Source organism: Mus caroli, chromosome 8 (assembly GCF_900094665.2).
Source record: "Mus caroli chromosome 8, CAROLI_EIJ_v1.1, whole genome shotgun sequence".
Lineage (NCBI taxonomy): Eukaryota > Metazoa > Chordata > Mammalia > Rodentia > Muridae > Mus > Mus caroli.
The window spans coordinates 96,127,627-96,143,817 of NC_034577.1; the positions used below are offsets into that span (position 1 = coordinate 96,127,627).

At 46.0% G+C, this 16,191-nt stretch overlaps 1 protein-coding gene across 1 annotated transcript in view; it reads left to right on the forward strand.

The window, feature by feature from the left end:
• LOC110299699 (cocaine esterase) overlaps positions 1-15,886 on the forward strand; it is a 29,663-nt gene extending 13,777 nt beyond the window's left edge. Inside the window, exons 13-24 of the mRNA XM_021169466.2 lie at positions 3,526-3,644; positions 9,865-10,069; positions 11,383-11,524; positions 12,002-12,135; positions 12,217-12,475; positions 12,876-12,974; positions 13,241-13,381; positions 13,479-13,559; positions 13,804-13,948; positions 14,360-14,497; positions 15,402-15,474; positions 15,691-15,886. Of these exons, the coding sequence (XP_021025125.2) occupies positions 3,526-3,644; positions 9,865-10,069; positions 11,383-11,524; positions 12,002-12,135; positions 12,217-12,475; positions 12,876-12,974; positions 13,241-13,381; positions 13,479-13,559; positions 13,804-13,948; positions 14,360-14,497; positions 15,402-15,474; positions 15,691-15,877 (1,723 nt within the window). The 3' untranslated portion in view covers positions 15,878-15,886. The remainder of the gene's footprint in view (positions 1-3,525; positions 3,645-9,864; positions 10,070-11,382; positions 11,525-12,001; positions 12,136-12,216; positions 12,476-12,875; positions 12,975-13,240; positions 13,382-13,478; positions 13,560-13,803; positions 13,949-14,359; positions 14,498-15,401; positions 15,475-15,690) is intronic.
• Positions 15,887-16,191: the final 305 nt, after the last annotated feature.

The window sequence follows — 16,191 nt, forward strand, 5'->3', positions numbered from 1 at the left end:
GAGAGGCCCATTGGACTTGCAAACTTTATATGCCCCAATATAGGGGAATGCCAGGGCCAAAAGAATGGGAATGGGTGGGTAGGAAAGTGGGGGGCGCTATGGGGGACTTTAGGGATAGCATTGGAAATGTAATTGAGGAAAATATGTAATAAAAATATTAAAAATCAAAAAAAAAAAGCACCAGTCACCCTAAGCAACAGAGTAAAGCCAATATCTCTCTTAAAAATGGTAAGCTAGATAACACACCAATAGCAGAAGTTTATAAGTCAAATGCCATCAGATTTCTGTGTGGTATGAGTTGAGTCTCTGACTCAAAAGAGTTCACATTGCCTCCTCACTGGCTAAAATGAGCAAATATGGTAATCTTGATCTTCCCAGATCTTCACAACTCTTAATAGCATTGGATTAGAAATTAGATCTCAGCAAGTAAATTTGATCCTGTGGCTTTCAGATTATAGCTCATATTGATCTCTGACATCCACCACTAAGAATGCCAACTAATGGGGAAAAAATCCCTACATATTGTCCCTGTGTGTGAAATTTTATTTGTTTCTTTTATAAAAGCCTGCAGAAGACTAGGCATGCTTATGAGACCCTCAAGGGCCAGGAGTTAGGGAATTGAGCAGAGGGGTTTCTTAGTGTCCTGTTTCCTGAGGTTTGCTCTTCATGTCGGGAGCTCTGCAGATAGTGTGGAGCCCACACTTGCATGAGGCTGCCACCTCTGTGAAGACATTTGTCTTTGGAGTGTGTCCCAGAAATGGGGGTGGTTTGTATATCACTAGGTATCAATAGAGATTCCTGTCCCTAGCACCCTGAGCAAGCTTCTCCTTGTATGGAAGTGTCTTCCTGCCCTTTGTGACTTCTTGATCATCATCCCCTAATCTTCTTGAAAGCCCATGCGATTGATTTCTTTAAATGTTTCAACCCCAGGAGTATAAAGTCTCTTGCACTCTGTTGTGATACGAAGGTGCAAAATTCTGCTTGCTTTGTCTGCACTTTCGCTCCCCTAAGCCACTTTCTCTGTCATTAAGGGCTAGCTAGCGTTTTATGTCTTCTAGGCCCTGGGACTAGCCCATTCCTCTGCCATTCACCAACTTGCCCTACCTGGGCCAGCTTCCCCAGGACAAAGTCCCCCTTTCCCAACCACTGCACTGCTACCAATCATAGTGAGCCATGAAGAGTTCTGTGCTGACTGCCCAGCACACCAGGGAATAGATGGGGTTAATGCTGAGCCTTAAGAAGCAGTGCAGAGGGAAACTCTCACTGGAGCCTTAATGTATTGCTGGGTTCCTGGTGAGACCAGTAGTTGGCAGGACCCTGCCAGGCAGTCAGGCTGGAGCTTCAACCCTGAAGACTTGCACTGGCCCACTGCAACTGAAGACTTTCCTGGTTCCTAGAAAAAACTCAGAGGCAGACAACCAGCAACTTGTGCTGCTTCCCCTGCATCCCCTGCACCCCCTGCATCTCCCTCCTCTTTGTAAAACAGGACATGGTAAATGAATCTCTGGGCCCTTCCTGTCAGGTGGGAACCCTAGTGACTGTGGTGTCACAGACCCTGTGCGCTGCCCTCACTCTCAGGTGCTCTCTTCTTCTCCCTGATGATAAACTTTAACTCTCACCTTCACTCAGGGTCTGTGGGGTTTCATTTGTGACAAGAACCAGCATTGGCCCCTGGTGTTGGGAGCTTGCATGACTGATAGGTAGGCACCTCAGCGCCAAGACCAAGTCTCCAGTGTGTTTTGACGAGACTCCGAGACTCGAAGGGGTTCACTGAGTCCTACTGCTGTAAACCCACTGCTGTGTGGCTATCATTTCTCTGAGTACACAGGACACGTCACCAACAGCAATCTTGCAGCACTTTTTAGACTTTCAGTAGTTGCTATGGTTTGAATTTACAATTCACACAGGCTCATGTTGTTGGGTTCGGGGTGGAAGCCAAGAAAACTCCCTTTACAGATGGGGAAGCTCAAAAATGCAAGCTTTATTTTCTGAGCGCCCAGGGAACCGGGCAGCCAGTACAGGATCTGAACCGTGTCCTTGAAGGGATGTTGTGCAACATTTTTATAGGTTAGGAACACAGAGCAAGGAGAGAGGGGCGGTGTTATCCAATTGTATTTTGACATTATGGGTTAAACCTGTTGGAGACTGGGTCATATCCAGGGCACTTGGCTTCAAGGTCCTTAATTCATTCTCCTAGATATTAAGTCCAGAGCTCAGAGTGATAAAGAGACAAAGAAGCGGTCATTCCTAGGCCTGGGAACGTGAACTTGTTTAAAACTGCCAGGAAGGTGGAAAAGTTGTCATTGAGATGGCTGTACTTAGACAACTGTTTTCAACAGAAGCCGTTCAGCTATAGGGAAGTCCCCAGCTCCCCTAAAGCCTGGAACCTTGAATTTAACTTTTCCCTATGATTAAATAATCTGAAAACAAAATGGTAGTTTCTTTTGAACAAAATATTCGTATAGCTAGGGGAATAGTTTGACCACTGGATTCTTTAGGAGGTAGGGCCTAGCTAGAAGAATTACTAGGGGCGGGCATGCACTGATATTCAATTGCAGATACTCACCTGGACTTTTATCTAGTTAGTTAGTTAGTTAGTTAGTTAGTTAGTTAGTTAGTTAGTTTTGTTTATTATTGTTGCTTTTACTGTTATCGTTGTTATTATGATTTTGCTTGTTTGGATTTTGTCTGTTGACACTCAGCCTTCCTGTGTAACTATGATGTAACCAAACTCAGGATTCACCTGCCTCCACTTCCCAAGTTTTGGGACTATTCACACTAGTCAACATTCCTGCTCTGCCTGGACTCTTTTATTTTATTTTATTTCTCTCTCTCTCTCTCTCTCTCTCTCTCTCTCTCTCTCTCTGTGTGTGTGTGTGTGTCTGTGTGTGTGTCTGTGTGTGTGTGTGTCTGTGTGTGCATGCACACATACAGAAATGTCCCTGAGACCAAGGAAGAGCCCATGAAGATTTTCACACCATGACTATGGGGATTAAGAGACCAGGGCAGGAGAAACAAGTAAATCATGAATCCAGAAACGAAGGAGAAGTTTTCAGGATTGAAGGAACCGTCGTAGCTGCCTGTATTTGCCCTCCCAGCTCCCTTCGCCCCACAATAGGTGTGGCCATTCTCTAATGTGGGTCACTGCGGGTGTGTCTCTTCAGAGAAGCCCTTCGATTTCTCTAGCATCAGCTTTCTGCTCTGTCTTCTCATCCCTGACACCTTCCTTCGACCTGTGACTGTCATGTCCTTACCCTTAGTGGTTGCAGGTGCAGGTCCCTGTGTTTAAGGGGCTGTAGAAGCCACATAGCACCTTCAGAGGAGGTCAAAAAAAAAAAAAAAAAAAAAACACAGGAAGTGTGGAGGTGTCTATAATCCCTGTCTGCTGATTTTGGCTTTCACAAGCCCAGTCTGCTCAGAGTCGTTCTCCTGCAGTACCCACCCTGCCAGGCCCCACCCAGAGCCCTGCCCACACTCTGCAGGGTCCAAACTCCAGCTCCAGTCCTCAGTTGCCTTCAGGTAAAGCCTGACCTGCCCTACAGAAGTTCAGACTCACGCCTGTGTACCAACCATGAGACTGGAACAAATTCATGCTCGGCTAACCACTGCGGCCTGTGGGCTCCTGCTTCTCCTCCGGGTCCAGGGTGAGGCTCTCAGGGGAGTGAAGGGAATTATGTCAGAGCTGCCAAACTGTGCAGAGACTAAGGGAGAGTAAGGGAGGAAATGGGCAAAGAAGGGCTGAAATGGTGAAGCTCATTGCTCACTTGTGTGATGCTCTGCAAGTGTCAAGGTGGCCACCTGAAGCTAAAAGCATAGTGGCTACCTGAGGATGCTCGCCTTCAAGGATGGAACTGAAAAGGAGGGGGTTTTGAGGAGTGGCAGATTAACAAGACCAGACAGACTCAAGATGGTGAGTCAGGACATCCCCTATAGCTAAGCTACAGGCAAGTACTAAACAACACGACCATGCCCTCCATGGCCATTTGACTCTAATGTAACATTGCCCTAGCCAGAGTGTTAGCATGGTTTTCTCAGAGGTACTCACGTAAGATTACTTGCTCTTGGCAATAAAGGAGCCCAGTCCTGCAGCTGAAACTAGAGCTGAGAGGTCACAGGATTCCTTTTACATCAAATATCTGGCCGGGCTGGGACAGTGGCATGACTCAGCTTTTAGGGGAAGGGGGAGAGCACTCTGTGCCTGCCAAGCAGTTTGCACCTTATCTGGAGTTAAGTGGGCAGAACATCAGAGCATGTCCCTCCATCTCTATCCTCTCCCCCTCAAGGGCCCCTCCTGAAGGCCCTAATTCCTGCCACCCATTTCCACTCTGCCCAGGAGGAAGGCCACTTGCCTATCCTTCGTGCCTTACCTCCAATGGCCTTTTCCCTCCTATGATTCGATACCACTCTCAAAAGTCACCAGGACCCTCCAGGCAAGAGGTATGATCAGCCTCCCTAATGGCTCCCCTTTTAAATGGTCCTTAGCTTGAGCCCACATCAGAAAGCATCATTAACAAGTCTTAGAAGAGCACACATGTGGATCCTGCCCTCTTCTGTCTCATCTGCTCCTGGTCCTTCCACAGGAAATATCAAGGTCCCTGGGACACACACACAGAGCTCGGGAGTTTATCTAAGAATGAATGAAGTCTCTGGCCCTTACTTACAACCAAAATAATTACAGATTCCCTCTATTTCTGTCATCACAATTTAATCCTGCCTAACACAGAGATCACCTCACAATACAAGTTAGAGATCCCTAATATCACTCAATAGAAGGCTTCACTTCAAAAATAATCAGTTAATTTGACAAGTCTAACGTTGTGAATATTATAGCATATTCTTATCTATTGCTGTACCAAGCACAGCCAGCATGAGGCGTTGGTGGCTGGCAAATGGAGTTAAACCTCATGGGTAGAAATCTCTTTCCACATGAAACCCTGTGTGGGCAGCATGTGGCAGGGAAGGGGGAGTGTGGCTTTTCACATGGAAATCTCAGCGGGTTGGAGCACTGTGGCAGGGGAAGTGGTTTTGTTTAGGCCGCAATTGAGAGTTTGAAAATCCATGATCAGGTGGCTCACTCCAGTGAGGCTCTGTGGAGGTCTCCTAACTATGTCACAACACGCTGATGGCATTTCACAGTAGGAACATGTAGGAGAGAGCACTCACGGTGAAAGAAACAATCTGCCCTGGGAATGGCCATTGTTACTCCTGTCTGAGAGTTCTGTCTCTCTCTCACTGCAAGACCTAACCTGCTTCAAAACTCCAGCAGTAATCCCTGTATGAGGACATCCATGAATCAGGCTCCTCCCACTAGACACTATTTCTTAAAGGCTCCACTACCTCAACAGCAGCACCCTAGAGTAAGCATCCAGGATATGAACCTTTGAGGGACAAAATAGACCCACATCATAGCATAGTATCCCAGTCCCCAGATTCATGTCCTTCTCACAGTACAAAATATGCCCAGGCCATGCTTTTGGTCCCTTAACTCCTTTGGACATGATTCCAAAGTCCTAAGTCCCATCCGAAATTCAAGGAAAATCCCTTCTAGCTGGGAGTCTTCAAAAAACAAGTTTGATAGTTGATAGTTGAAAAAGTGAATGATGAAACAGGCGCAGAGTAAGCAGTCTGTGTGCCGGTTGGTTTTTGCCAGCCTGACACAATCCTAAAGATATCTGGGGAAAGGGAATCTAAACTGAGAAATGAATTCCAGCAGATTGGCCTGTAGGCAAGTCTGTGGGAGCATTTTCTTGATTAATGATTAATGTGGGAGAGTCCAGCTCATTATGAAAACTGCCTCCCCTGGGTCCTTTATTATATGTAAGAGAGCAGGCTAGGCAAAGCATGAAGAATAGACCAGTGGATGGGATTCTTTCAGGGCAGCTGTTCTCAACCTTCCTAATGCGGGGACCCTTTTATATGATCCTCATGTTGTGAAGATACCCAACCATAAAATGAACTTGTTGCTGCTTCATAATTGTAATTTTGCTACTGTTATGATTGCAATGTATATAATCTGATATGCAAGATATTCACAGGTGGAGAACCAGTGCTCCCTGGTCTCTGCTTCAGTTCCTGCCTTGAGTTGCTGCCCTTGCCTTCCCTTCAGGACTGTAAGCTGTAAGATGAAATAAGCCCCTGCCTCCTCTAAGTTGCCTTCAGTCATGATGGGCTTATTCTGTTTTGTTTTGGTTTGGTTTGTTTTTGTTTTTTATAATGATAGAAAACTGCCTCGAACACTTCCATTGCAAAAGAATGAACAGAAAAATAGAAAAGAGTGTCAGGGCCCAAGAAAACTCAAAAACAAGCAGGAGAGACAGTCTCTCAAAACTGCAAGTCCAGCATGCTGTGCTCATGGGAACAGGCACTGGACCCCAGAGACTCAAGTGTCCCCATCCATGTGACATTGCTTGCTATACTAGTTACTTTTTTTTATTCCTGTCACATGACCAAAGCAACTTATACAAGGAAGGGTTTATTGGGGCTTATAGTTTCAGAAAAATACAAGTCCAGAATGGCAAAGCTACCATGGCAGTCAGATGCAGATTTGGCGACAGATAGAGTGTAGAGCTCACATCTCACACTCTAAGAGACTGAAATGGAAAATGGTGCATAGTTTTTGAAACCTCAAAAGCAAGCCCCATGTCTAGTGACTTCCTCCAGCGAAATCACTCCTTCCAAACAAACTGAAACAGCGCCACCAACTGAGGATCAAATATTCAAACATCTGGGCATTAGGAGAGCATTCGTATTCAAACCCCCACCCTGGTGCTCTCTCCCAGTGTGTGCCATGGCCTCCTGGCTTTCAGAGGCTGCTGCTGCTGCTGCCAATTGCCTGATTTTGCATAGTTCCAGAATCTCAAGAGCCATGGTCCCACCCTCACAGCTAGCAAGGCATTCTGGGGGGAACCTTGACAGTGCCTCTGGGGTGGAGCCTCCTGGGGTGTTCGTAGACATCCCAGTGGAACCTACTATGAACTAATAGACCTGGAATTCTGTGACAAGGTAAACACACAAAGATCTGTTGCTACTTGATCCCTTTTGGGTCAGTGTCAAGAGCCATCCAGAGGCTGGCTCAACCGTGGCTAGAGTAGACATGCAGCATCATACCGTAATCTAAGGAGCAGAATCCTAAAGCTACCCTGAACAATGAGCACATGAAAAGCTCTGTTTTCTGAACCTTCCAAAGCCTCCCTGTTTGTGCTAGTAGGAAGCTAGAGGGAGAATGTGTTAGCAAAATGGAGGATTTCTGTGATGTCTTCAGAATGCTTTTTTTTTCCCATTGTTATGGGGCATTCCTCTGAGCCTGGCTTCCTTCTACCCATAGCACATTCTTCCGTGCCTTCATATACTTTTTTAAATTAATGATTTATCTATTTTTATATTATGTGTATTGGTGCTTTGCCTGCATCTATGTCTTTGTGAGGGTGTCAGATCCCCTGGAACTGGAGTTATAGGCAGGTGTGAGATGCCATGTGTGTGCTGAGAATTGAACCCTGATTCTCTGGGAGAGCAGCCAGTGCTCTTAACTGCTGAGCCATCTCTCCAGCCCCAACATCTTTTCCCACTTTGGTTTTTTTTGTTGGTTTTGTTTTGTTTTGTTTTGTTTTGTTTTGTTTTGTTTTGTTTTGTTATGTTTTGTTTTGTTTTGAGACAGGGTTTCTCTGTGTAGCCATGGCTGTCCTGGAACTTAGTCTATAGATTGGGCTGGCCTTGAACTCAGAGATTCACCTGCCTCTGCCTCCTGAGTGCTGGGATTGAAGGCGTTATTACTACCACCACCCAGCATGCCGTCACAGTCTTACAGAGAAGCCTTTTTGCTTTTAGCATAGACATGATGTGACTTTTCAGATTCCTAAACTCTGCCTCCCTTGCCAGGGATTATTGTGAATTTCACTAAATATGGTCCGGAAGACTCACATCATTCCCTCTGTGGTTTACTTAAAAACATCTTTCTCCAAACACTTGTGGGCATCACTCTTAAAGTTGACTCTCTATGAGCTTTAGAATATGGATACAATGTAGCCAACTTCTTGGTAATAATTGGACACAGGTGGCCTTCAGTCTAGTTTACAATGGATGGTTCTCACTTTCTTCTGGGACTTTCTTAATATGTCTTGACTGTCAGCACTGCTATTGGCATTCTGAACGTGGCCATGTAAACCATCTATGAAGTCTAAGGTCCTTCCTAGCCGCTTGTCATCAAAGCCCTCACCATAACAACTTATAATGTTCTCGTTACAGCAAAGTAAGACTTGTAGATTGTCTCTCCAAACCCTTCCAGTCTTTGGACACTATTGTGTTCCAATCCCATTTCCACATTTTCAGGTACTATTATGAAGCAGCTTTATGCTTGGTACCAAATTTATGTCTGAGTTTGCTTTGTAATGTTGTGACAAACTAGCCAACACTGGATATGTATCTGGAGGTTTTTATTCTAATTTTTCCTTTTTAAATTCTTTTATTGGATTTTTTCATGCAATATATTCTGATTATGGTTTTCCTCCCCTAACTCTCCCCAGATCCTCCATATCCACCCAAATCCATCTCTTTTGCTCTATCTCATTAGAAAACAAACAGGCATACAATGATGATGATGATGATGATGACAATGATGATGATGATGACGACAAATCTGAATAGGAAAAAATAACAGGAAAAGAAAGCCAAAGAAATACATAATACATACAGACACAGAGACATGGGTATTTAAACACACAGAAATCCCATAAAAACACAAAATTGGAAACTATAATATATAAGTAAAAGATCTATACAGTTAACACACACACCACAAAGAGTTATGGAGGGGGGGAGAACACCAAAAATATAATTGCATTCATTTTGCATTGACCATCTACTGCTGGGCATGGGGCTTGCCCTTAAGTGAGGTTTGTATGCCCAGTGATACTTCATTAGAGAAAACTGACTTTTCTTTTGTGAGTGCTTATGACTAAACATAGCTTCTGGGTTAGGGATCCCAACTGGCATTGACCTGTGCATGCCGCCTCCATCTCTCTGAGTTCATTTGTGTGTCAGCCCAGTTGTGTCTAGAAGGCCTTATTTCCTCCATGCCTTTTTATCACCACTGGCTCTTACAATCCTTCACCTCCTCTCCTGCAGAGTCTCCTGATCCCTGCAGGGAAGGATTTGATGGAGACATACCTTTTGATGGAGAGAACACGCAAAGGTCTCTCTCTCCCTCACTGCACAGTGTCCAGGTCTCTTTATTTGTTCCCATACTACAGGAGGAAGCTTCTATGATGATGGCTGAGCAAGACCTATGAGTATAGCAGAATGTCATTAAGAGTCATTTTATTGCTAAGTTCCTGAAGAACAGCATTTGGTCTTTCCCCTAGGTACTCGGGCTAGGTAGTCTCAGGTTCTAAATCACCCAAGCAGTTTCTGGCATGGGTTCCATCTCACAGAGTGGGCCTTAAATCCAATCAGATGGTGCTTGGTTACTCCAACAACTGCTGTGCTGCCATTGTACCAGCATCCGATCTTACAAGCAGGTCATCCTCATATCACAGCTTTTGAGGTAATGTGTTACAATACCATAACTATCCATTTCAAGGTTCACTTCAGTGATTTTTCAGTATACAGAGTTCTCCGGATGTATCCCCAAATCTGAGCACTCAATATTCAAGAGCCCCCTTTTGATTTTCAAATTCAAACCAATAGAATCATGAACAGGAGCGAGGTGAGGCCCCTGTAACAGATAATAAGTGTGTGAGACTAACATTTGCTAATCTTGCTCTTTGAGAAAGGCTGAACTGGAGGTGACAAGAAAGTTGGTGGGAAAACCTTACTGTGGTGGCAGCTAATTATGCAGACCCAACCTTGATGTCACTTCTGCATCCACAGGCCAGGACTCAACTAGTCCCATCAGGACCACACACACAGGCCAGATACGGGGCAGCCTCATCCATATGAAGGACCTTGATGTGGGTGTCCACTCTTTCCTGGGAATCCCCTTTGCTAAGCCTCCTGTAGGACCACTGCGCTTTGCACCCCCTGAGCCACCTGAACCATGGGGTGGTGTGAGAGATGGGACATCACATCCGGCCATGTAAGTTCTCCTGTGACCCTGGGATGGATGAGTGCTGTGAACTCTGGGCCAGACTTCCATGGCTCCTCACCTTAAGCTCACAGCACTTTTCCATGGTACAGGGGAAAAGTGCCCTGGTGTCCTGGGAGTATTTTCAGAAGAACTTTATAATATTAAGAGAGTACAAGGACTCCGCCAGCCTCTTAGTTCAGGGTTTGGCAGTGATTAGGCTCGTTCTAGTGTTCTCTAACAACCAAAAGAGAGACTCTGGAAGAGTTTTTCGTTGACTCCAAGAACCTCTAAGATCCCCAACTAACAGCACCAGAAAGGAGGTCCTTAATTAGAACAACTCCACGCAAACATCACATTCCACTGTCACTGTGCCCTATGGGGCTAGATGTCATTGGACAAGAAATGCATATACATGTATGTCAGGTACTTTTCTTGTTGCTGGGATAAAATTCATGGCGGAAGCAATTTAATGAGGAAGAGTTTATTTTGGTATATAATTCAAAGGTAATTCCCATCATGGTGTGAAAGTCTTGGAAGCAGGAATTTGGGGTGGCTTGTCACACTGTGGCCTGACTCACAAGGAAGCAGAGAGAGACAGAGACAGAGACAGAGAGACAGAGAGACAGAGAGAGACAGAGTCACAGACAGAGACAAAGAGAGATTGATACTCAACTTACTATCTCTGAATAAGAGTTTAGGGACCCAGCCAATGGAATAGTACGGTCTGCTTCTAGGCCACGTCTTCCAATCTCAAGTGACCTAACCTAGAAACCCACTCACAAACAAGTCTAGAGGTTGGTTTCCATAATGATTCTAAATCTCATCAAGTTGACATTCAAGATGTCACAATGTACTTCTAATCAGAGATTATGGAAGAAATGAAGGCCTCAAGAGTCTGAACTTGGAAGTAGGGAGGTTCTCTGTACCCTGTGGGAAACTAGCCTCCACTCATTCATGAACTCTAGTGTGACATAGCTGTCCTATTGCAGAACTGGTTGGCTAAAAGGAAACATGGTCATTGTCAACACCTGCAATAAAAGGTTGTCAAAAGGATTCCTAGAGGTCATTATTCCCCACCTTTAGGAGGTGTAGGATCCAAGCCCCTCCATAACCTGGATTTTACTGGAAGTCTGTGCTCCATCTTAGCTTCTACAGAGCCCATAGCCTATACCTTGATGGTCAGGAAGTTAGAGAAGGACCATGTGTAAGCAAGGCATCAGAAGAGGACGTGCCTGTGGAAATTTGGAAGCATATTTAGCCTGAGGGTCTGTTGCTGGTCACCCTATGTCCCTGGGCTGACTGTCTGTGTGGTTGATCACCAGGTGTCTGCAGGACATCACTGCAATGAATATGCAGGCTTTTAAGCTGTTGAAGCTGACCTTGCCTCCCTTCCCTATGTCCGAGGACTGCCTATACCTTAACATCTATGCACCAGATCATGCCCATGAGGGTTCCAACCTGTCTGTGAGTGTCAAGCCATGCTCATTCAGGGGTAAGAGAGCATTTCTTCTAATGAAATACTAGAAGATCCAGATGCCATGAACCCTAATGAAAAATCTCTTCCTGAAATTCAACGTACAAACCAAATGGTATCTAGCAGATCCATCAAGTGCACAGTGGCTGTACTTTGAAGTCACCAAAGACCTAGCCATTATTTTTCATTTAATTGATGAGACTTAATAAAATTTTTATTAATTTTCAAGTGACATAATGAAGAAACTATCCCTATTGTTTTCCCCTCAAATGTTTCTGGAAACAATAAAGTCTGGCTTTGATACTGGAATGGACTACAAACAGAGAACGCTTGTGTCCATGACTGCACTTGAACACCTCACTCATAGTATCTGTCTAGGCAGGGAGTTGCTCCAGTTGTACTGACTCTGAAGGGAAGCCCAGCTGGGCTATATGGGAGACACATGACACCTGTCTTGATTTCTTCAGGTGATGGTGTGGATCCACGGTGGCTCACTGGTTATAGGCATGGCTTCCATGTATGATGGATCCATGCTAGCAGCCATGGAGAATGTAATAGTGGTCACTATCCAGTACCGCCTAGGTGTTCTGGGCTTCTTTAGGTAAGACTGGAGCTATGCTTGTCAATGGGGTCTGAGCAGAGTAAGTATATCCCTGTGATTCCTGTCCTTGCCATTTATCAGCACTGGAGATGAGCACGCCAGAGGTAACTGGGGATACCTGGACCAAGTGGCCGCCCTACGCTGGGTCCAACAGAACATCGCCTACTTTGGAGGCAACCCTGACCGGGTCACTATTTTTGGCACGTCAGCAGGTGGCACAAGTGTCTCTTCACTTGTGGTATCCCCTGTGTCCCAAGGACTTTTCCACGGTGCCATCATGGAGAGTGGGGTGGCCCTGATATCAAGCCTCATCTCACTATCCTCTGATGTAGTCTATCAAGTGAGTGCCCTCAACCACCCCAACCCTGAGCTGCCATCTCAGATCTCCCCCTTAGAAACTCTGGTTCTCTGTCTGACCAATAAAGACTGTGGAGGTAACCAGGAAACTGCCTCCTGTACCAGAATTTCTGAATGGCTAAAGCTTAGAATTTACCCCCTCTCTGCCTCATACTGGCTTGTATATTCCATTAAGCTGTACGGGTGATCAATGACATTATAAGCAAAAGTCCATCAACAGGAGTGACTGAAGGAAACAGAAACAATTTCACACCAGCCATAATCTACATGCCTATACCTTATGAGATTTGAGGGATATCTGAACCCAAGTAGAGACCTTAGAACAAGCCCTTCCCTAGCTGGAAGGATGAGTCAAACCCTTCCCTTGCCTGATACTTTTACAGACAGTGGCCAACCTCTCTGGATGTGAACAGGTGGACTCTGAGGCCCTGGTGAACTGTCTGCGAGGCAAAAGCGAGGAAGATATTATGGCTATTAACAAGGTTAGACTGGATGGTAGGATAGATGGGCAATAGAATGTAAGGTAGCCTGCTCTAGGTAGCCTTCAACTCCCTTGGACACTGACTTCATTCCAACCTTCATAACCCAGGTAGAGCTCTGAAGACCAGGACATGGGAAACCATCTGTAAGACCTCATAGAGTGGGTGTGACAATCCTGGGATGACACAGTCAGAAGTGGGGAACTATGGCCTGGCATCAGAATTGCCAAGGACCTGACCTTCCTCCTTAACAATCAATGTCCCTTCAGGCCTTCAAGATCATCCCTGGCACAGTGGATGGTATTTTCCTACCCAGACATCCTCAGGAGCTGATGGCCTCTGCTGACTTTCACCCTGTCCCCAGCATTATCGGTGTCAATAATGATGAGTATGGCTGGATCATCCCCTCAGTGAGTCCTGGGTCTGAGGTCTTTGGTCTCCAGAAAGCCTATCTTCTCATTTTATGTGATCTTGACCACAACACAGAGTCTCCCTCTTACCACTTAGAGCATGAGCATGATTGACTCCAAAAAGGGAATGGACAGACAGATGGTGCAAGCTCTCCTGCAGAGAAGGGCAACCCAGATGGTGAGGCTTCCAGGGTATTGTAAATAACGAACACAGAGGGCATCGCCAATGTATCCTGATCATGCAACAAACTGCAGGAACAAAGGCTGAACTGTGATGGTGCTTGTGGGTTGAGTGTCCCCAGAACCCGGCCCTCCCTTGATTTAACTTGTCCCATACCAGGCTCTACTCTTCATCTTGAGGCAGTGGCCTCGCTGTCCCCAGGGCCTGTCTAATATGACTCTCTCTGATCCCTCTGGGCTAGATGTGGCCTCCTGAAGTTAGTGACCTGCTGATGGAGGAGTACATGGGGGACAATGAGGACCCTCAGCTTCTCCAAGTGCAGTTCACGGAGATGATGGAAGATTTCACCTTTGTGATCCCTGCACTGCAAGTCGCACAGTTTCAACGTAAGTATATCTGGAACTGATGCCTAATACCCAGGGAGAGTTCAGAACTGTGGTGCCAGTTGAGCTCTGGGGTGTCCATACCCCAACCCATGTCTCTGTATTGGGCCTCCGATAGCAGGCACTTAATGTCTCTCATCTAAGTAAATTCTTGGGACTTGTCTGAGACACAGAAAGCTCCCAAACTTTAGTGATATGAAAAGTGGGTGACATTAACATCATAAGACCATATAGCAAAGATTTCCAAGACTGTGATTCAACCAAGGCCCTCCCTTGACCCCTGCTCTAGCCTGGTTTCACATTTCACTACTCAGATTCTGTGCAGCTTTGGCCCCAGATACTGTCTTGTCATCACAGTTGAGGAAAGACATCCCCTGGTGAGAGTCCACTTTTGTAGTCTGTCCTTGCCTCCAGGTTCCCATGCCCCTGTCTTCTTCTATGAGTTCCAGCATCGGCCCAGCTTCTTCAAGGACTCCAAGCCATCCCATGTAAAGGCTGACCATGGTGATGAAATTCTCTTTATCTTCAGATCATTTTGGGAAGGCACCCAAGGTGAGAGATCCTTATTCCCCAGGATCTAAGCCCATCAGGCATGCTCAGATGGGGAGACTGAGATTCAGAGAGTAAAGACATTGTGGCTTATGTACCATGATGTATCACAAAAGGCTGTTGTGATATTAGAAACTCAGCCCCTTCCACTCTTGCCTGTTTCCTCCAGCTATCCCTACCTGTGTGGGCCATGGAATCAGGCATGGTGGTACAATGGGTTGTTTTACAGTACTTGTTTATTTGTTTGTTTTGACTTTTTGAGACAAGTTAGCCCTGTGTAACCAACCCATAATGAATCAAAGTTCTGTCTCAGTCTTCTGAGTGCTGACATTAGCGACAAGCACTATGATTCCCAATATGAGAAGGGTATTCTAAAGGCGTGGTTATTCCTTAGGTAACTTCCTTTCATCAGAAGGAAGGAGGACATTCTGGAGTAGAAATGTGAGGCTGGGATGAGTGAGACAGATTGTGCAGGTGCAGGAAGTGGATTCTGGGTAGTGGGTGGGGAAGAGGAAGGGGAGGGGAAGAGGAAGGAAGAAAAAGGGGAGGGGAGGGAGAGGGGGGATAGAGGACGGGGAGAGGTGGGAGAGAGGAGGGGGAGAGGAGGGAGGGGAGAGAAGGGAGGAGAATGAAAGGGAATGAATGGAAAGGAAAAGGGAGGGGAAGGAAAGGGGAGGAAGAGGGGAGGGGAATGGAAGGGAAAGAAGTGGAAGGGAAGGGCGAGTGGAGGGGAAAGAGAGGGAAGGGGAAAGAGAGGGAAGGGGAGGGGAAGGGAAGAGCAGGGAAGAGCAGGGAGGGGAGGGGAGGGGAGGGGAGGGAAGAGACCAGGGTGAGGCTGCTGGGATGGTGGAGTGAAGAGCTGCATGAGAAACAGGAATCTGGACCCTTAATTTCTTCCTCTCTGCAGTTGACTTCACTGAGCAGGAGGAACTGCTGAGCAGGAGGATGATGAAGTACTGGGCCAACTTTGCACGACAAGGGTGAGAACACGCTCCTCCCTTAACCTCTGAGGAGTTGGTTGACATCCAGGGCTTGCCTTGTGGGAACAAGACAATATAATAAGATCTTTTTGTTTGCCTATATCAAGACATCTGCCTCTAAGGTCCCATATTCCCTAACTACTTAGTCCATATGATCCGAACTCAACAGGGCCTAAAGTAACCTTTACTCTCCCTGCTGGGAGGACATGTTCACAGGAACCCCAACAGTGAGGGTCTACCCTACTGGCCCATGTTTGACCAAGATGAGCAGTACCTGCAGCTGGACACCCAGCCTACTGTGGGTCGAGCTCTGAAGACCCGAAGGCTGCAGTTCTGGACCAAGACTCTTCCTGAAAAGATACAGGAACTAAAAGATATTGAGGACAGACATAAAGAGTTGTAACACCCTTGAGTTGAGTTGTAGTTTGTCCTGAGTGCAGGTGGGCTTATTCTGAACTTTGCAAACACCTTAAAATGAGACATGGGACCCACACTTTTACATAGTCATTAGGTTCATACACTCGACAATTATGAATTTTCCCCTACTGGATGTATGTTCCTTGCTAAGCCTGACATGAGTCACTTCTGTTACACACAACAAACATACAAGAAACAATAGATGGGTAAGTTGCAGTAGATAATACCTTCCTCCAGGCTACAGTAGGCATGGCTCCTCCCTCCTTCCCCTCCACCTCCTCTTTACCTCTCCTCTCACTT